Below are 21,555 nucleotides of genomic sequence, written 5' to 3'. Positions count from 1 at the left end.
GTTATAAACGAGGGGTAGTGCTGATGCTAGAGTAATTCTCCCTAAAACCAGTGGGAATGAAATCCTGTTTATCATCCCCACTCTGGGAGAATTGTGTTTTCCATCTGGCTTCTTCTGTTCAAACAAAATATTCCCACTGAGACAGTAAACGGAACATTCAACAAGAACAAAAACAGGTTGATGATTAATAGACAACTACATCATCTCCATACCACGTGAAGTTACATAAAAGAACATCGCCCACCGAAAGGTCCATCAGTAGTGGCCAAAGGTTTGGGTCCATAGGTCAAGGGAATACCTACAGATTTAAGAAATTACCTCTAGATTTTGCTTTTAGGCCCCTACTTCAAAGAAACGTTTCTGAACTTCTTCTTGCTTCTTTTTCATTTCCAGTAGAGTACAAATTTCATCCTGAAAAAGGGAGAAGTTAGAGAGTAAGTCTAAGTCCCTAAACCAGACAAATAGCAGGATGTGATAGACCTTTGCTCCAAAGGCCTGGAGAATGCTTAACGACAGAGCAGGCAATGCTCAGCTAGACGGACAGTAGCAGGCCCTAGCTGAGCAATCACAACATACAATCCATGTAGTTATTCACAAGCAATTAAGCTCAATTTAACCCAAGTTTGTAGAATTAAATCCAACTTAAATCTGATTAATGATGATGGGCAAACCAAACTAGAATTGTTAATTTAAGATCCAGTGTTTGTAGAGTATACCTAAGCTTGTTGTTGTTTATTTGTTTAGTCGCTTCCGACTCTTCGTGACTTCTTGGACCAGCCCACGCCAGAGCTTCCTGTCGGTCGTCAACACCCCCAGCTCCCCCAGGGATGAGTCCGTCACCTCTAGAATATCATCCATCCACCTTGCCCTTGGTCGGCCCCTCTTCCTTTTGCCCTCCACTCTTCCTAGCATCAGCATCTTCCCCAGGGTGTCCTGTCTTCTCATTATGTGGCCAAAGTATTTCAGTTTTGCCTTGAATATCATTCCCTCAAGTGAGCAGTCTGGCTTTATTTCCTGGAGGATGGACTGGTTTGATCTTCTTGCAGTCCAAGGCACTCTCAGAATTTTCCTCCAACACCACAGTTCAAAAGCATCGATCTTCCTTCTCTATACATATCTCTGGTTGTACTGATCCATTTAGTTTTCACGGCAAGAATACTGGGGTGGGTTGCCATTACCCTCCCCAGGGATCGCATTTAGTCTGACCTCTCTGTCATGACCTTCCCGTCTTGGGTGGCCCTTCATGGTTTAGCTCATGGCATCATTGAGGTGCCTTAGGTACCTAAGCCACTGAAGTAAATAAACCAAGGTTCAGTTAACCATGATTTAGCTTATTGAGCAAAATCCACCTTTTAGTAGCCCCGAAGAGGAAGTATTTTACCCTTGCAAATCATCTTCTTGATTTAAGTGACAATCTAGAACTACAGATAGCTCCCTCTGGGGAAAAACACAGGCATCCAAGCCATCTCCAGAGGCTCTGGGTCTTCTCCAGCTCTCCACCCAGCTCCTCTACTTCTAACACCATGACAGGCAGAAACCCAACAGGAGCCATTTGTCCTTTTTTGCAGGAAGATGGCCAGGAGTTTCATGTTGTATTTGTGGCCTACAGAGCTCTTGAAAGGAAAGATCCCCCCGCCCCCGCAAATAAAGGTGGCAATTCTTCTTTGGCTCAATTGAGCAAGAACAGCTGGGGGGATAGTATTTTAGGAAAGAAAGAACAGAGGCAGTAAAGGATCAGACAAGCCCAATTTGCCATTATTCTCCACTCAGTGAAATGGGAAATGAAAGAACAACTAATTTTTGCCAGAACAATACGCTGCATGTAAGCTGTTTTTGCTGCTCTTGTGGCTGTTGTAAACTGGATGAATTGGGATTATTCTACTTGAGGCTGAGCCTTCTGAAGCAATCCTAACGTGCCTGAAGACCAGTCCTCAGAGTTAGCTATCTTTCTGCCCTATCCAAACAGGGCTCCTTGCTCCCCCAAGAGGCACCAAGAACAGTAACCCAAGCTGGAGTATCAAAGGTTACCTACTATATTGACCTAGACCAGCTACAGTTGCATTATAGGTCCAGAGAAACAGTCACCTGCCCTCAGCCATCCCGCTCACCTTGCTACCTTATATGCCTGGACAGAGTCCTCAATAGAAACAAGCTAGTGACACACCTGAGCATTGGATGGGACACACACCAAGCAGAGCAAGGCTTTGTCCTCCAGGCAAAAGAGCTGCACCGGCTTCTGGTGCAACTCACATGACAAGCTTGTCGCAGCCTCTGCCCTCCTCCCCTCTTGTAATGGGAACTGTTGGATCAGCTGCAGGATATTCCCCGGCTGCCTATTTGGTCTGATGTTGGCCTGGCTAAAACTCTGCCTGCACTCAGGGGAAAAGGGGGGGCTTTCCAAGGCTTGCCAGCCCTGGAGAGAGGCATGACAGAAATTATGCCCACAGTCTAAAATCATGGGCTATTTAAGCATCTCTAAACAGATGGAGCACATGGCTTCATCCTGGAGGCATCTCACTGCCTTCTCAACATTTGTCCTGCCTGCAAAAAAGGAGAAGGAGAACTTCCCAGCTGCTCCTTTTTCTAGCTTTTCTGCTAGGCTCAGTTAAGGGAGCTGTTTTCTTTGGCCAGAGAGCATCAAGCAGTTGCCTGAATGGCCCCCTGGGTTTAGACCGATCTTCAGAAGGAAGGGATCCTTCACCTTGGGGCTGGTTCTATGGCCGATTTACCTCAGGTTGGTACTGGGGTGTGTATGTGTCAGCACATCATACTGCAGGTTGTCTGAGATTAGTGTGTTGTGTAAAACCATCATGACTTTTTAGACCATGGTTAGCCCAGACAACCGGTGTACAACAGCCTTTTGCAAATTGGTGCCATCTAGATGTGATTCCTTGGCTATAATTTAATTCACAATTACTGCTGGCTTTCTTCATGTTTTGGTTTCAGTTCCACCTGTAGGTACAACTTGGCACCTGGCAATGCTTTCCAGCCAAGTGATATGACCTGGAGACCTTCCTGAAACATTTTCACATTTGACAGAGAGCTCAGAAGCTCTTATGCTTTCCCTTCTCTCATTTGGACAGAAAGGTTCTTAGCTTGCCTACCTCGTCTGGGGTTCCTTGCCAGTAGCTTTGGCAACCAGCTTTCTCTCCTCCCTTGCCCAATTCTTGCAGGTTACTATCACCACAAGGTGGCAACTATGTAAAAGTGAGCTCAGAGGTAGTACTATGGGTATATCCCTCCCCCCTCCTTTTTTTTTACTACCCTCATTTATTATTACAGGTAGTCCCCCTTTAGCAACTGCCTCGTTTAGCGACCATTCGCAATTACAACAGTGATGAAAAAGTAACTTTATGGCCAATCCTTGCATTTATGACGTAAAGTGAAGGAAAGCTGAAGTAAGCTCGGTTGTGGTTTCACTTAGCGACCATTTCACTTAATGACTGAGTTGCCAGTCCCAATTGTGGTCGCTATACAAGGACTTCCTGCGCTTGCTGGTGGCTCTAGTTATTTCAGTGACTGGTCTGGACCAGTAGTTGCTGTCAGACAAGGATCTGCGCTCCTCTTTTCACTTGTTTTGCTTCTTCTAGTTTCTCCCTCCAAGTGTCTGAGTTTATGATCAGGTATAGCGGTTGCTCTTCTTCTGCTGACATAATGCCATTCATTCTCTTTCTGGCTTTACCTTCTTTAACTTTCTCTTTACCCTCTTTTTTTCAGATACCTCCATGGGAACTCTCTTCTGGGTGAATGCCGGAATCTTGTTTGGCAGCTCTCTTCTTCTCCTTGTTCCAGCCTATGGTAGATTCCACACAGCTGCTTTCTGGTTCCTTCTTTCTCTGGCCCCAACAGCCGTTACCACACTTGATGACCTCTCCTGGGTCAGCTTTGCATGGAACTGCTGAGACTTCTGGTGGGCTGGATTACTAATGACAGCTTCTTTGCACCTTTCACCTTCACTGGTTGATTATGTGCCATCGAGCTAGTGTCAGCTCTTAGCAACCACATAGATAGGGTGATCTGTCTCCAGCCTGGCTCTTCAGATCTTCCAATGGTGCACCCATCACCCAACACCACTGTAACTGAGTCCATCCCCATTGCTGTTATTTGTCCTTTCCTTTTCCTTCCACCTTCCCCAACACTTTGGACTTCTCAAGAGAGCTGAGTTTTGCATAATGTGCCAAAATATAATTTGAACCTGGTCACTTGTGCCTCAAGTGAGAACTCTGGATTGGTTGTTCTATGATCCATTTATTTGGGTTTTTTGACCACCCAAGACTCAAGAGTCTTCAACACCAAAGTTCAAAAGCATCAATGCTCTTTCTATCCTGCTTCATTCACTTCCATAGAGTGTCACAGGAAAAATCCTTGACTGCACGATTCTGATCTTTGTAGACACGTCATGGTATCTGATTTTTTCCATGGTCTTCACTGCTACCCCTACCAAGGGCTAGTCTACAACATATTTCTTGAGTCACCATATACACCTCCATTAATACTCTCCTCTCCATAGTTTATCCCCTTTTCCCACCAAGGAATATCTTTTGAGCTGTGAGTGCTTACTTCCTGTGGGTTTTGTACCTACTGATTTTTTTTTCTTCCTTGCCTTCTTTTTCTTCCCTGTTTACTCAACAGCCATCTCCAACTAGTTATTGCAATGCTCTCACAACCAGCGACCTCCTGCCTATTCAACAGCTATCCCACAAGGTCTCAACTGTCCCTATTTAACACTTCTTGGCTCCACCAACCCCTATATACAACAGGACATGAACTGCTGGCGAGAGAGGCTAACAGATGGCTAATGACTTTGGTGAGAAGCAGGCAGGGCCATTCACAGGTCCACTGAAATGTTTTTCATGGATCGTTCCCAGATTATTTTTAACTTTCCGATTCAGACTACAGTCTTGTGATTTCCTTGTGCTCTTCCATGCAAGTATTAACCAACCCTGGCCTTGCTTAGCAACCATGACTAAGATCAGCTGAGCTGCTCTTTGCTAAGTTTTATTTTTATCATAACTGTAAAAATATATAAGATACTAGCATTGAATAAACAGTTTTATTTAGAATTTGCATCTTGAATAGGAAATACAGGAAGTTCTCTAATCTAAAATGTTATGAATTAGGCAAATCAAAGAAACGGAAAAAGTTAAGACATTAGATGACTGGTTCACACAGTACTTTAATTGATAACGTGGGTTGTTTAAATTAATATGACATGCCAACCCAGCCCCTTTTTAGTTATTTCATAAACCATAACTAGACAAGTCATAGTTTAGTGCGGGGTTTCTCAACCAGGGCTCAGTGGCTCCCTCTGGTTCCGCGAGAGGTCACTAGGGGTTCCCTGGGAGATCACAATTTAGTTAAAAAATTATTTCAAATTTGGGCAACTTCGCATTAAAGAGGTAAGTTTCATTCTTTATTTTCAGTTTAGAACACTGTTAATGCATATATTCAGGCCTACCCATGAAACGAATATCATAATTTTGTAACTTCCGGCCTATATTTGAGCTTGAATGTGCAGGGGTTCGCCCAGGCCTGAAAAATATTTCAAGGGTTCCTCCAGGGTCAAAAAATTGAGAAAGGCTGGTTTAGTGCAATTCATGCACCCAAGCAAGCCACTTAGAAACACCACTAATCCCAGTTTGGTAATTTTCATACTTCATTAAAATAGACCAATATCCTATCTTACTCTATTCCAAAATTACGTGTTTGAGAAAATGGACTCATGGCTGTAAAGGAGCTCTTCTAGCACTCTCCAAATCTGCTGGATTAAAACTGCCAGAATTCCCAGCCATCATTGCCAGATCCAGGATCTGAAGCAGGTTCAAACAGTCTGGCTATGAAAGTGGAATAGAGGGCTTTCAACATTCTTAAAAGTTGTTAGTTTCGAATTCCAACCAGCCATCATAACAAGTTATCTTGGAATGAGGGAGGAGTGATCTATACAGCTCCTTTCTTGATTCATTTAAATTTTTCCCTCCTCGTTTGTTCTTTTTGCCCGTCTTCCTGATTCTACATTTTCTACTTATCCTATTATTATATATCTGACATACTAGCTATCTAATTACTTCTCTTCCACTAATCATCACTCTTTATCTATTTTAAGAGACAACCTGTCCCCAGGTTTTAGGTTGCCAATCTGTAATAGGTAATGTGACAGAAGGGGCAACTATGAAGCAGATGAAAAGCAATTATTAAAAATGTATTAATTTAAATTAAATCAGACTTAGTTTTTGTCTTGGCCTGCCACTTTCTGAGTGACACCCCAACGTGGTATTTAAAGGCCAAATGCAGCCCCCAGCCCTCCAAATATTTACCACCCATTTTCAAGGAATGTTGATCAGAATCCCAAATTAAATAATCTCAAGGGGATTTGTGCAGTGTCCCATTGGATAGTGGGGCAAAAGATAGAGCACCATGGATTGGCTTGGAGGCTCAAAGGACTGGAATTTGGGGCAAAGAAAATGTCTACTCTTGAGCAAATGTAATGACAGCTCCAAGCCTTTAGGCAAAGCTGAAAAGTACATTCAGAATACTCCAGATAATTCATGTCTATAATTTTGGCAACAACTCTGTAAGGTACATCATTACTGGAATATCCTATTTATCTATAAGTGTGCTGTGCAGCTTCAGCAAAGGATCGTTACCTTGTCGTGGTGCTGGAGCTTGAGCACCTCAATGATGCCATGAGCTAAACCGTGAAGGGCCACCCAAGACGGGAAGGTCATGACAGAGAGGTCAGACTAATGAGATCCCTAGGGAAGGTAATGGCAACCCACCCCAGTATTCTTGCCGTGAAAACTAAATGGATCAGTACAACCAGAGATATGTCAGTATACCATCGGAAGATGAGACCCCCAGGTCGGAAGATGGTCAAAATGCTACTGGGGAGGAACAGAGGATGAGTTCAACTAGCCCCAGACGTGATGACGCAGCTAGCTCAAAGCCGAAAGGACGGCTAGTGGCCGACGGTGCTGGTGGTGAACGGCGAATCCGATGTTCTAAGGATCAACATACCATTGGAACCTGGAATGTAAGATCTATGAGCCAGGGCAAATTGGATGTGGTTATTGGGGAGATGTCAAGATTAAAGATAGACATTCTGGGCGTCAGTGAACTGAAATGGACTGGAATGGGCCACTTCACATCAAATGACCACCAGATCTACTACTGTGGACAAGAGGACCACAGAAGAAATGGAGTAGCCTTCCTAATTAATAAAAAACGATAGAATGATCTCAATTCGAATTCAGGGCAAGCCATCTAACATCACAGTGATCCAAATATATGCCCCAACCACAGATGCTGAAGAAGCTGAAGTAGAGCAGTTCTATGAGGATCTGCAGCACCTACTAGATGACACGCCTAAAAGAGATGTTATTTTCATCATGGGAGACTGGAATGCTAAGGTGGGCAGTCAAATGACACCTGGAATTACAGGTAAGCATGGCCTGGGAGAACAAAACGAAGCAGGACACAGGCTGATAGAATTTTGCCAAGACAACTCAATGTGCATAACAAACACCCTCTTCCAGCAACCTAAGAGACAGCTTTATACATGGACTTCACCAGATGGACAACACCGAAATCAGATTGACTACATCCTTTGCAGCCAAAGGTGGCAGACATCTATACAGTCGGTAAAAACAAGACCTGGAGCTGACTGTAGTTCCAATCACGAACTTCTCATTGCACAATTTAGGATCAGACTAAAGAGATTAGGGAAGACCCACAGATCAGCTAGATATGAGCTCACTAATATTCCTAAGGAATATGCAGTGGAGGTGAAGAATAGATTTAAGGGATTGGACTTAGTAGATAGGGTCCTGGAAGAACTATGGACAGAAGTCTGCAACATTGTTCAGGAGGTGGCAACAAAATACATCCCAAACAAAGAAAAAACCAAGAAGGCAAAATGGCTGTCTGCTGAGACACTAGAAGTAGCCCAAGAAAGAAGGAAAGCAAAAGGCAACAGTGATAGGGGGAGATATGCCCAATTAAATGCAAAATTCCAGAGGTTAGCCAGAAGAGATAAGGAATTATTTTTAAACAAGCAATGCATGGAAGTGGAAGAAGACAATAGAATAGGAAGGACAAGAGACCGCTTCCAGTAAATTAGAAACATCGGAGGTAAATTCCAGGCCAAAATGGGTATGATCAAAAACAAAGATGGCAAGGACCTAACAGAAGAAGAAGAGATCAAGAAAAGGTGGCAAGAATATATGGGAGACCTGTATAGGAAGGATAACAATATCGGGGATAGCTTTGATGGTGTGGTCAGTGAGCTAGAGCCAGATCCTGAAGAGTGAGGTTGAATGGGCCTTAAGAAGCATTGCTAATAACAAGGCAGCAGGAGACGACGGCATCCCAGCTGAACTGTTCAAAATCTTGCGAGATGATGCAGTCAAGGTAATGCATGCTATATGCCAGCAAATTTGGAAAACACAAGAATGGCCATCAGATTGGAAAAAATCAACTTATATCCCCATACCAAAAAAGGGGAACACTAAAGAATGTTCAAACTATCGAACAGTGGCACTCATTTCACATGCCAGTAAGGTAATGCTCAAGATCCTGCAAGGTAGACTTCAGCAATTCATGGAGCGAGAATTGCCAGATGTACAAGCTGGGTTTAGAAAAGGCAGAGGAACTAGGGACCAAAGTGCCAATATCCGATGGATAATGGAAAAAGCCAGGGAGTTTCAGAAAAACATCTATTTCTGTTTTATTGACTATTCTAAAGCCTTTGACTGTGTGGACCATAACAAATTGTGGCAAGTTCTTAGCGGTATGGGGATACCAAGTCATCTTGTATGCCTCCTGAAGAATCTGTATAACGACCAAGCAGCAACAGTAAGAACAGACCACGGAACAACGGACTGGTTTAAGATTGGGAAAGGAGTACGGCAGGGCTGTATACTCTCACCCTACCTATTCAACTTGTATGCAGAACACATCATGCGACGTGCTGGGCTTGAGGAATCCAAGGCTGGAGTTAAAATCGCTGGAAGAAACATTAACAATCTCAGATATGCAGATGATACCACTTTGATGGCTGAAAGCGAAGAGGAACTGAGGAGCCTGATGATGATGGTGAAAGAAGAAAGTGCAAAAGCTGGCTTGCAGCTAAACCTCAAAAAAACCAAGATTATGGCAACCAGCTTGATTGATAACTGGCAAATAGAGGGAGAAAATGTAGAAGCAGTGAAAGACTTTGTATTTCTAGATGCGAAGATTACTGCGGATGCTGACTGCAGTCAGGAAATCAGAAGACGCTTAATGCTTGGGAGAAGAGCAATGACCAATCTCGATAAAAGAGTTAAGAGCAGAGACATCACACTGACAACAAAGGTCCGCATAGTTAAAGCAATGGTGTTCCCCGTAGTAACATATGGCTGCGAGAGCTGGACCATAAGGAAGGCTGAGCGAAGGAAGATCGATGCTTTTGAACTGTGGTGTTGGGAGGAAAATTCTGAGAGTGCCTTGGACTGCAAGAAGATCAAACCAGTCCATCCTCCAGGAAATAAAGCCAGACTGCTCACTTGAGGGAATGATATTAAAGGCAAAACTGAAATACTTTGGCCACATAATGAGAAGACAGGACACCCTGGAGAAGATGCTGATGCTAGGGGGAGAGGAGGGCAAAAAGAAGAGGGGCCGACCAAGGGCAAGGTGGATGGATGATATTCTAGAGGTGACAGACTCGTCCCTGGGGGAGCTGGGGGTGTTGACGACCAACAGGAAGCTCTGGCGTGGGCTGGTCCATGAAGTCACGAAAAGTCGGAAGCGACTGAACGAATAAACAACAAAAGTGCTTTGCAGGCAATTCAGTGAACTGAATGTAATTTAAAATTAAGTAAGGAGCAGGACAACTGGACTAGGCTGTGTCTGAAGTTCTAGTCAAGTACCTCACATTACCTGTAGCAACCACCTGGTTTGGATAGAAGAACCAAAGAAGTATAAAGGAGAGCAACATCAGGTGGAAATGAAGCTCTAAGTACCTCCATTTGGGGAGAACACCTATCAATCACCACAATGCAATTACCTCTTCTTTGTTTGCCCCTCATTTCTGATACATAATACTTAGGATGTTTTTGTTGTTTATTCGTTCAGTCGCTTCCGACTCTTCGTGACTTCATGGACCAGCCCACGCCAGAGCTTCCTGTCGGTCGTCAACACCCCCAGCTCCCCCAGGGACGAGTCTGTCACCTCTAGGATATCATCCATCCATCTTGCCCTTGGTCGGCCCCTCTTCCTTTTGCCCTCCACTCTCCCTAGCATCAGCATCTTCTCCAGGGTGTCCTGTCTTCTCATTATGTGGCCAAAGTATTTCAGTTTTGCCTTGAATATCATTCCCTCAGGTGAGCAGTCTGGCTTTATTTCCTGGAGGATGGACTGGTTTGATCTTCTGGCAGTCCAAGGCACTCTCAGAATGGCTGCCATTATTTTACGGCATTCAAACCTTACAATGTGAATTATTTTGTAATGCCAACAAGAAGACTGTCAAACCCATCAGTTATCAATCTCCACACTGCAGATGAGGCTGAAGCTAAGAGAGAGAGAGAGTAGACTGCCTAAAGACTTCTGAGTAAAAATATGCAAATGGAATTTTCCAAGATGCAGTTCATTAATTTAGTGCTTACGCTCAACCACCGATTCTTGACAATAAGAAAACTGTGGCAGCCCTTTGCAATGTTCTTGAGTAACAGAGAAGGATTTCATTCTCCATAGATATGGGGCCAACTTGCACAATTTTAAAGTAGGCTTAAAACATTCATGGACATAAGATTAGCAATGGCTCCTTGCTACAATGACTAGATGGTTCCTTCAGGCTAGAAGTAGCTTTCAGTAGGAACCTGGCTGACCATTTTGGGAATGTTGGCAGGAGGGGAGGAAGAGAGAGCAATACAACATTCATTCATTCATTCATTCATTCATTCTCAGATTTGCATCACATGATGGGAGCTGCCATTTTAAACGTACCACAGTGTCATAGGGTGACACTCTATGGGGGCACTATGAGAAATGCAAAAGGCAACTTCCAGCACTGGTCAGAGGGCTGCTGCTAGTTAAGTCCACAAAGGGAAGTCAAAGTTCTTCAACAGCACTTTCCAAAGCTCCCCACCTTCAAAGCTGAAACCAACCCTGGCAAGACATTGGGTTGACATGTTACACTCAGCCAAAATATGGTCTCTTTGGTTTGGGTGCATTGTCCTAATCTGGCCAAGTGCGGCCCATTCTACAAACCACAACTAATTAATAAATTGTGTCTTAGGGTATGTTGTGCTAACCTGGGCAGTCAGTGCCTGTGAAGGCAGCAATCCTGGATAGGGAAGGTGCGGCACTAAGGTTGCTGCTCCCTAGGCAGAAGCACAATCTTGGCAGGAAGGCAAAGGAAACCTGGAAGCAGAAGACAGTCTTGGTCACCTGCTTCAGCCAAGGAGGAGTAAGATAAATCAGCTACCTGCTTTCGGAAGAAGTCAACTTCATTCTAACCCTAGTAATAACAACTTATTCAGAAAAGAGGCAGGGAAGGGCCTGCTATCCCCTCCCCAGGTTCTGGTCCAAGGTTTTTTTGCGGGGGAGGAAGAATAAGAATGAATGCCATCCTACTTCTCCTGTTCTCTCCTTTCCATGTGTGCGCTGAAAAGATCCCTGATCTCCCGGGCATGTGGGTTGGACATGTACATCAGCTGTCTTTCTGGCTGCTGGTAAGACCTCGAGACAGACCTCACCACCTCTTCCCACCCTTCCTGGAGGGGTTCCCCTTTGCTTTCGCAGATGTTGTGCAAAATGCAGCAGGCTACAATGACCCGTGGGGCGTAGCGTTCCCGCACATCGAGGCGGGAGAGCAGGCACCTCCAGCGGCCCCTGAGCCGCTCGAAGGCATACTCCGCCACTGTCCGGCAGCGGCCAAGCGTGTTGTTGAAGAGCTGTTTTCGGGAGTCCAACTGGCCGCTGTAAGGAGTCATCAGCCACGGCAGAAGAGGGTAGGCAAGGTCTCCTAGGATGACCGCCTTTACTTGCTCCCCCTCTAGGTCCATGGTGGTGCTAGGGCCGAAGGTGCCTTGATTCATGGCCCGGAAGATGGGGGAGCTGCGAAAGATCCTGGCATCATGAACTTTCCCGGATCGCCCAGCATACACATCAATGAATTTGCCTTCATGATCCACCAGTGCCTGCAGAACCATAGAGTAATACCCTCTGCTGTTGATGTATTCCATGGCTCGGTGGGCAGGAGCAATGATAGGGATGTGGGTTGCATCCATCACCCCAATGCAGTGAGGAAAACCTTTGGCTGCAAAGCCTTTTATCACCTCCTGGGGCCTGGTCAGAAGGACCACATGGTGATAGACATCATAAAGAGCTTGGCAAACTTCCATGACTATCCTGGACACAGTGGAGCGCCCAACGCCAAAACACTCTGCTACTGAGCGGTAGCTATCTGGGGTGGCCAGCTTCCATATGGCTATGGCCAGCTGTTTCTCAACAGTAATGGGAGCCCGCATGTTGGTCGTCTGGCGCTCAAGAACCGGCCTCAGTCGGTCACACAGTTCCATGAAAGTCTGCCGACTCATCCTGAAGTTCTCCTGCCAAAGATGGTCATCCCAGTGGGGCAGGACCACCTTCTCCCACCACTCGGAGCGGCCCGGCTGCACCCAGAAGGCCCGCTCCATGATGTAGAGTTCATCTATCAGCCCAGCAAGAACTGCTGGGGACTGGAAGAGGCAAGAACACATCATGGCGCGCAAGGAGTCAATGCTGGACTCCACCACTGCTCGGAGGCGCACAGCCGCTGCATTCTCCACCATCTGCTCAAGCTCCAGTAGGTCACGGCGGTCGCGGGGCAGAAACGTCCGGCGGGTGGCCAAGCGGCTGAAGATTTGCGACTGGATCCCGACAACAGTTTTCACAGCAGCCACGGCAGCTGTGGCAACTGTGATGGCAGCAGAAGCCACTTTGTCACCAGCAAGAGTCATGTCTGAAAGCCAGAAGAAAAGCAGGAGGAAACTGTTTTAGAAAACAGAGGTCATCCCAGCCGACTGAGTAACTCTCAAGATTCTCAAACGTCACTTCAGCCGATCCTTTTAACTGGGGATCTCCACCATGCAAAACAAGCACTCTGCGCCTCAGCCACAGAAAACAGAGGCACCCTTCACTTTTCTGAAATCATCTCAGGCAGCCTGCTGATTTTGGGGGGATCCCCTTCAGTGACTTACGAAGACAGGTTACATTTCATGGTTTATTCTATCTACTGAACAAATTATCTGCATCTGTAAGTATGAGTTCGGAATCTTTTCCTTTATTTCAGTTACTATACTGATTTGGTGCAGTGGTTAAGGCACCAGGCTAGAAACCGGGAGACCGAGAGTTCTAGTCCCACCTTAGGCACGAAGCCAGCCGGGTGACCTTGGGCCAGTCCTTCTCTCTCAGCCCTAGGAAGAAGCAGGCAAGGGAGAACCACTTCCAAAAATGCTGCCAAGAAAACTGCCGGGATGAGTCCAGGCAGTCGCCAGGAGTCAACATTGACTCGAAAGTACCAAAAATATAGCCCTAGATAATGAAGTCCCCCGCCATCTTAGCTAAGCCTCAATCTCATTCCACCACTACTTTCTAAGAGTTCATCAGGTCTGGCCATGTAGAGTTCAATATATCTGCACAGCAACAAGTCACAGAAGTGTGAAAACTATCCCAGCTATGGATTGGTATCAAGAGTTGTCCTGTATCATTTTGCATTTGAGGAGGGATGGCAAGGGGAAAAAAAACATTCCTTCAAATGCTGGGAAGCCAATTTTGGGCAGACCAATGGTCCTTCACCAGATGAACTCAGAATGATCCACCCAGTTATCATTTAAAATATTCTTGCTTATATTTTTCTATCCAGTTCTTTACCTGAGCTGGTATCATTTCTCACTGTCCCTTCTCCAGCACTTTGGGAATCTGGATTCTGGATTTCTTCCTCCTTCTCCATCCTAGATCCAAGATAGGAAATCCTAATTAGAGAAGAACAGTAAAAAAAAAAAGTAATGCAAATGAGTCAGAATTGTACTCAGACATGGAAAAATTTCAGCAAATCCAGTTGTTCAGGTGTGAAATTATGAGGTCCTTCCAGTGCCAATCTGAGACTGATGATAGCTCTCCAATCATGGGTTGTGATTTGGGGAAAATGTTATATTTCCAGGTTCTGTGATTCATATACATTCAGGGAGTTATGGTCCTATGTATATGGATGCCAGATTCAGAAAGGTTGGACCAGGGGCACTGAAGAAAACTTAAGGGATTCTGAAATTCAGGAGACCTGCTACCACCAGCTAAGCCCAACTAAAGACATTTTGCCCCAAACTCCTTTAGCCCCATTGTTAGTTTCTTTCTTAACGATGAAATACATGCTTTCCATTGTTGATGCTGTACACTCCATTGATATTTCCATGAAGTTCATCACCAAGATCTCCTTACTCATCAGTGGCCACCAGCTCAGACCTGCCAATGTCTGTTTGGTCCGATCATGCTTTGAAAATGATTGAGAAGTGCTTGAGTCCTCTCATGAATACAAGCTTTCTCTGGTATTCATTAAAGCAACCCATTTTTTCCCAAGCTTCCGTTAAGCTTGAAAAAAAGATGCGACTGCTTTAAGAGTCAGATTAACAACATGCCTGCTTTAATGAACCAACTAATGAAAGCAGATACATCACTTTTTCAGGCTTGCCTGGAAAGCTGAAAAAGGACAGGCTGCTTCAGTGAATAACAAAGAGGTTCTGGGCAAGTTCCAAAGCTCTTCTTACAAATCATCCTCATGCACAGCCCTAATGTCTATGTGATGTTGACATTTTTCCTCACTGTTCCTTGCTTGACACTTCCTGTCATTTGGAGAGATTTTAAACACATGCAATATTTCCAACAAATATTATAATATAGTGCTTTTGTTTTTGACTGTTTTGTGCAATCCTAGCAGTATAAGTTTATATTCAGAGTGGGTATAGATGCGCTGGACTATACATAATAAAGGCAATCAGTGGCCTTTGGGCCAGGAAATATCTAGGACAGTGTTTCTCAACCTTGGCCACTTTAAGATGTGTGGACTTCAAGTCCCAGAATTCCCCAGCCAGCTTGCTGGCTAGGGAATTCTGGGACTTGAAGTCCACACATCTTAAAGTGGCCAAGGTTGAGAAACACTGAGGTAGGATAAGGGAGAAAGGCTTTGAAAGGCAGAGGCCCTGCTATGCAATTAAGACTCCAGAGAAAGATGATCCAACAGCCACGCATTAAAGCAAAGTCAGGGGAGCCCAGCTGCCTATTTTCCAGCTGTGGCTCACCCGTCAGACCCTTTACAACAAAGATGACTTCACAAAAAGCCTTGGAAGTCCAGGCGGCTGCATTCAAGAGGCTCGGCTTCTCGTCCCCAAATGCTGCGCCTTTCAGGCCAGGCATTTGCAGGGCAATCCTGAATAACCCCAGAAGCGAAGTGCGCCCTTGGGTATCAGCAGACCAGCCTCCCGCTGCCTCGGCCTGGGTGGCTCCCTCCGCGGGCGATGGAGGATGGGAACAGCCGCCGCAGACGAAGCAAGCGAGACGGGCTTCGACTCCATACAAAGGAAGCCGTTTCCGCACCTCGGCTGCCCTGCCGTTCTACGGGCAACGCACCCGGACGTACAAAGGCCGCGTTTTCTTTATTCGCGATGCCGCCAGCCCCCTTAAACTGTGCAGTCTGTTTGGTCTTCTTCCTCCGTCCTCCCGCACCTCCCCCGCGAGAATGTGCTGCTCGAGCTGCACTCACAGCCTCCGCTTCCTCCGCCGCCAGAAAGGAGGTCGCCGATCGCGAATTCTGCAAGAGGCTGGTTCCCTCCGCGCTTGGCTTGCAAACCCGAGCGATTGTCGGACACAAAGGAACCGACTGCGATCTTCCGCCGGGGCTGGGAGAAGCGGAGGCTGCCGAGGTCTGGAAGGAAGGAAGGAAGGAAGGAAGGAAGGAAGGACGGGAGCCTGGATTTGCGCGAGCAGCCGCCTTCAGACCCAGCTATGGAGGCGCTTCTCTTCCTCCTGCAGCCTCCGTGGAAGCCAGTCATTTCGCCTACAGATCGGCTCCCTCCAGGTCCTAAAGGCAGCGCTGAACAGGAAGTTCAGCTGCTTTTCCAAGCCCTCCGCGGAGCCACGACGCAGAGCATCAAGTCCCGAGGGATTCGGAGTCGAGCCTGGCCCTTCTCTTGCGCCCTTCACCCCGGCCCTCCAGACACCAGCTGTTCAGTTGTGTAGTGTGGTGGTTAAGGGGCTGGACCTGGTCTGGGGGGACCAAGGTTCAAATCCAGCCCCAATTACGGACACTCAGTCTTTGGAGCCAGTCACAACCACCTGAAAGGGGCGATTATTGTGGGGCTAAAATGGAGATTCCCACGTGAGTCACCTTGAGTTTCAGGAGAAGAGATGGGATGTGCATCAAATAAATGCATAAAGTGAGTGGCTGTAATTACCCCCGAGCACTAAGGGTGCTTCTTGGACACGTGCAGGCCACATGTTTTAGCTCCGAAAGGATGCCCTGGTCAAACACTGTGCTAGAAAGGATTGGATGAGAAATGGGCAACCTGAGAGAGGTGTTCAAAGACAGAAACACACTGTGGACTAATGCAATGCGCAGTTCCAAACTACACAGGAAACACAAATATTTGCATGGATGGTGGTCTCCCTGTGTGTTGGCAAACAGGTGTGTGTTTGCTTTTTGTGGGGGTCAGTAAAAAACCCCACTTCTCTCATGAAGCTGAAGGCCCTCCAGTTTCCTTGATGAAGCGGAGGGGCCTCAGCTGCAGATGGGGGGGGGCAGCTTGGGCAAGGTCTCCTTTGCGGGATCCCCCTTCTCATTGTCACTACGGCCTGTTTGAATTCACTGGATATGCCGTGCTGCTGAAGATAACTTCCCTGCCTAAGGAAAGAAGGTGGTATCTCCCTTCCATGGCATGAACGACTGCTAATCAGACTGCTAGCTGCATTTCATGTTGATGCTCTCAAGGGTGGATACTGCAGTGTAGTATCTCTGCATTGGCCAGATGCAGAGTCCTACTACAGGGTGCAGCACAATCTAGTTTTTCTGCCATCCTCCAGGAAGTGGCTCCACCCCCTCTTATCACTCCTTAATGTGAGGGCTGACCCTGAAGATAATGCATACAGAGCCTATTGATTTTTCTTGGGGCATTTCCTCACTAGTGACTTGTTCCATCCTCTACACTACAGACAGTCCTTGTTTAATGACTGCAACTCAGTTGTTAAGCAACGCGGTCGCTAAGTGAGAAATCACATGATCGTGACTGCTTATGATTTTACTTCAGTTTTTCTTTGCTTGCAACTTCCTTCAGCTGAACTGGGGTTCTTTCTCTTTGAGGACTTATGGAGTAAATAAGCAAGTGAAAATAAGAGCAAAGAGATGCTGCGAAGGTCGTAAATGTGAGGACCGGGTGCTAAGCTGTTTTCTTTTAGCACCATGGTAACTTCAAATGGTCATTAAACAAGGTGGTTGCTAAGCGAGGACTACCTGAATGAATCACCCGTGAGGAAATGACTCCAGAGAGAAGCGGGAGGCTTCCAATAAAATGGGGAGCTTCAGAGAAGGTGAATGCTTTCAAAATTCCTCCAAGGGAGGGAGAAATTGTCCAGCAGTTTCTCAGGGGCGGGATTCCACTTACTGATGATGACAGCCCCACTACTGAAAGAGCCCCACAGACAGCCTTTACACAGCCTGGCCCACAAATACACAACAAAAGGCAATAGTCATTTGCAGAATATTAATGACATGGAACATATTCTCCTTGCAGTGGGGATGGTCCGCTCTATTTCTCACAGACAGTCACAACAACCCGATTTTAAATCTTGACAGGGCTTTGCAATATATCGCTTGGTGTCCTCAGTTTCCCATCTGTTCTGTTTGATTTTGATAACAGGTCATTATGATATGGTAGTTTTTCAATTTGCTTGTAAGTCTCCCAGAGTCGTTTTGTGTACAAGTTGAACGAACAAACCAATAGATAAATGAATAAACAACATTTTAAGGTAAGTTCTCATTCTCTCCCAGCCCAATCATTTTATTTATCCCTCCTCTGCATCCTACAGCACAAGGATCTTTACTATCAAGTTCTTCAGTTTCAAGTCTGAATGGAGATCCAGCCGTACAATAAGGTCTGATTTGATCTGATCTACTTTGGACACAGTAGTCTTGGATTACAGTGAGTGAATCTGCTTCAGTTTAGCACAGTCCCTAGGTTTTTGCAGTAAATGGAGTTCAGACACTGAACAACTTAAAATAAAAACCTGGCCTTTATTGCCACTGAGATGTGTAAACCATGGCTTATCTGTGAACCAAGCAAATTGTGATTAAACAAGGATGGGAACTCTTTTGTGGTCAAGGGGCTGCCCTGAACATTTGCTGGGGCTTCAAGGGTCATAACGGGAGGTAGTAAAGGGAAGGGAGCGAGACAGGCTCATATGTCTGACTGGGGCTGCAATTTCGTTTTGTTTAAAAAAAAACAATTCACATTAAGCCTACTTCCTCATTTGTTTTAATTTCCTATCTCAAAATGGTAGTTTTCAGCAAATGGTCAGAGAAAATTTCAGGAGTCCACCTACCATCTGATTCTCAAGCATAGATTCCCAGGTTCTGCATAAACCCACCGTGGCTTGATGGGATGTGTGACTTTTTAATGAAACAAGGATAAGAATAAACCAAGGATTAGATCAATGGCTGGACCCAGCTACTGAGATCCTTCCCCAGGCCCAGATCACCCAGGGGGATCTTCCACGTGCAAGCTAGATCTTGTGTTGTTGAGCTATGCCTGTGCTCCACTTCTGCCCTCCTGATCTGCAGGGACACCCCAATCCGAGGTCGCTGCTCAGGCACAAAGCGCAGCCAGTGGCCATGGGCCAGGCTCAGTCTATTGTCCTCTTTATTTACCCAGCTGGCTTACTGCAGAAGGCTTAGTGGTTTGCTTGGTCATGGAATGAACTAATGTTTTGTGCCCACACAACGCCCTGAACCATAGGATGCATCAAGCAAATTGACTTGCAAAGAACAAATCAATTGTAAAACAAAGAGTTCACCGTGTTGTGCAGATACATCTGCTGGGTCTTCAGCTGAGTTGGTCAAGCACATTTTATGAACTCAACTGCAGCAGGCATTCTGCATTCAAACGGTTCCAAAGCGCACACATTGCTCTACTATACTGTCATTTATTTATGATAAAAAAACCCATGGTTGATTTATCTTTCTTCCTTATACAATTGGCAGATGAATTGATTAACAAGAAAATGGTTTCCTTCATTTCCTAAAAAAATAAAGCCACAACTTGTTACAAAATTACCCCAAAGTCTTACACGTTAGCAAGGGACAAAGCACCCAACCTGGGCCAAGGGGTGCGGCTCTGCTGTCACCTTCCGTACTTGGTCCTGACTGCAGGCCGCCTGGGAACCCCCAAGCGCAAGGGGGAAGGATCTGCAGAAAGGCTTCTCTGCCCAAGCCAGCCCACCCCCCCGGGATGCCAGGACAAGACCAGCGTCATGGGAGCCTGGGCATCCATCTGCTTTTGCACCAGCGACTCCAGCAGTTCTGTCTGCCGGCTCACGACAGTGATGATTGTTCAGACTGTTCCGTTTGTGGTCCTCCAGGCTGGCCTTTGCATGCTTACCAATGGCCACCAAGATTCTGTTAGTGGCCACCTGGACCTTCCTGTCAACCACCTGCTATATATATAGATTCCCTTCTGACCCCTCTGGGTGGTGAGTGTCTTCCTCAGCCTCGGGTCCTCTGCCAGAGGCCTGGGAGTTTGAGGGTTCTGCGCAGTACCTCAGCTGTTCCTAGCACTGCACTCTTCTGGACAGAGGGCTCTGATGTTGCTCCTGGGACCTGTTGGAGCCTCTCTCCCAGCTTGGGGGTCACAGCCCTGAGGGCTCCCACCACCACTGGGACCACTTTGGCCTTCACTTTCCACATCCTCTCTAGTTCCTCCTTCAGGCCTTGGTCCTTCTCCAGCTTCTCATGCTCCTTCTTCCTGATGTTGCTGTCACAATTTTTTTTTAAATATATCCTTCTCACCCCTCTGGGTGGTGAGTGTCTTCCTCATCCTCGGGTCCTCTGCCAGAGGCCTGGGAGTTTGAGGGTTCTGCGCAGTACCTCAGCTGTTCCTAGCACTGCACTCTTCTGGACAGAGGGCTCTGATGTTGCTCCTGGGATCTGCTGGAGCCCCTCTCCCAGCTTGGGGGTCACAGCCCTAAGGGCTCCCACCACCACTGGGACCACTGGCCTTTTCTCAGTTCTTCTCAGAGGTGAATAAAAATCAGCCATGCCCCAAGTGCCTTTTATTCCAAAATAAGCATAAACTAAGATCACAACGCGCGAAGATCAGGCTCAGAAAACATGGAAACAAAGGGCTGATTTTATAAAAATGCATCCTTTGAGAAATAAGTGATGTTTAACCCAGCATATAATATTTTTTAAAATTTAAAAATGTCACAGATGGGCAAGGTGTAGTAAAGCGAAACCTATTCAAAATGCTTGGCTTCTGCTTTGCTTGACCAAGAAATTAAAATAATGTTTTAATTTTTTTAATATATAAATTTGATAAGTTTTAAAGAGAACATAAAAACTAACACAAACTAATACAGAATAAAGAAAACAAAAAGAGAAAGAAAGAGAAAAAAGGTGTAGAAAAGGTGTAGAAAGAGAAGAAATAGAAAGAAGACTTCCAATTTCCTTTGCAGCGAACATGATTGCAAAGTTTTCTCTTATTCTATGATTACAAAAAAAGCTCACTTTTTTCTATTACCTAATTTTTTTCTAATCATCAAAACCACGTCATAAGTGCCTTTTTTTCGGTTTCATGCAAAAAGTCTATATGGGGTTTCCAGTCAACCATAGATATTGCCTTTTCTCTAATCAAGGAAGTCAGTGTAGCCATCTCTGCAACCTCTGTTGTGGGTGTCGTTGTTTATTTGTTCAGTCGCTTCCGACTCTTCGTGACTTCATGGACCAGCCCATGACAGAGCTTCCTGTCGGTCAACACCCCCAGCTCCCCCAGGGACGAGTCTGTCACCTCTAGAATATCATCCATCCATCTTGCCCTTGGTTGGCCCCTCTTCCTTTTGCCCTCCGCTCTCCCTAGCATCAGCATCTTCTCCAGGGTGTCCTGTCTTCTCATTATGTGGCCAAAGTATTTCATTTTTGCCTTTAATACCATTCCCTCAAGTGAGCAGTCTGGCTTGATTTCCTGGAGGATGGACTGGTTTGATCTTCTTGCAGTCCAAGGCACTCTCAGGACTTTCCCGCAACACCACAGCTCAAAAGCATCGATCTTCCTTCGCTCAGCCTTCCTTGTGGTCCACTGTTGTGGGTAGCATCGAACTTTTCCACTTTCGAGCATATAATAGTCTCACTGCAGTCTTCATACATAAAAACAAAGTTCCAGGACTTTTTTCTAGCTGTCTATCCATTAATCCCAAAAGAAAAATCTCTGGTTTCAAGTGTATTTTAGTCTTTAAAATTTTCTGAATTAGTGTAAAATTACAGTAACTTTTTAAAATGCAATT

At 45.8% G+C, this 21,555-nt stretch overlaps 1 protein-coding gene and 1 long non-coding RNA gene across 2 annotated transcripts; both read right to left on the bottom strand.

Moving 5' to 3' along the window:
• Positions 1-5,039: 5,039 nt before the first annotated feature.
• On the bottom strand, positions 5,040-10,082 carry LOC134488983 (uncharacterized). Its single transcript, XR_010067067.1, has 2 exons — positions 9,802-10,082; positions 5,040-6,605 (listed from the first exon to the last, which is right to left on the bottom strand). It is a non-coding gene; the product is annotated as an uncharacterized LOC134488983 (long non-coding RNA).
• Positions 10,083-10,404: 322 nt separating this feature from the next.
• Positions 10,405-13,971, bottom strand: LOC134488972 (uncharacterized). Its single transcript, XM_063291352.1, has 2 exons — positions 13,891-13,971; positions 10,405-12,979 (listed from the first exon to the last, which is right to left on the bottom strand). Exons 1-2 carry the CDS (start codon positions 13,967-13,969, stop codon positions 11,607-11,609), a joined length of 1,452 nt encoding a protein of 483 aa, XP_063147422.1. The 5' UTR covers positions 13,970-13,971; the 3' UTR covers positions 10,405-11,606.
• Between the last annotated feature and the right edge of the window lie 7,584 nt (positions 13,972-21,555).

Source organism: Candoia aspera, chromosome 2, assembly GCF_035149785.1.
Source record: "Candoia aspera isolate rCanAsp1 chromosome 2, rCanAsp1.hap2, whole genome shotgun sequence".
Taxonomy (NCBI): Eukaryota; Metazoa; Chordata; class Lepidosauria; order Squamata; family Boidae; genus Candoia; species Candoia aspera.
This window is presented reverse-complemented; position numbering and strand designations above follow the sequence as displayed.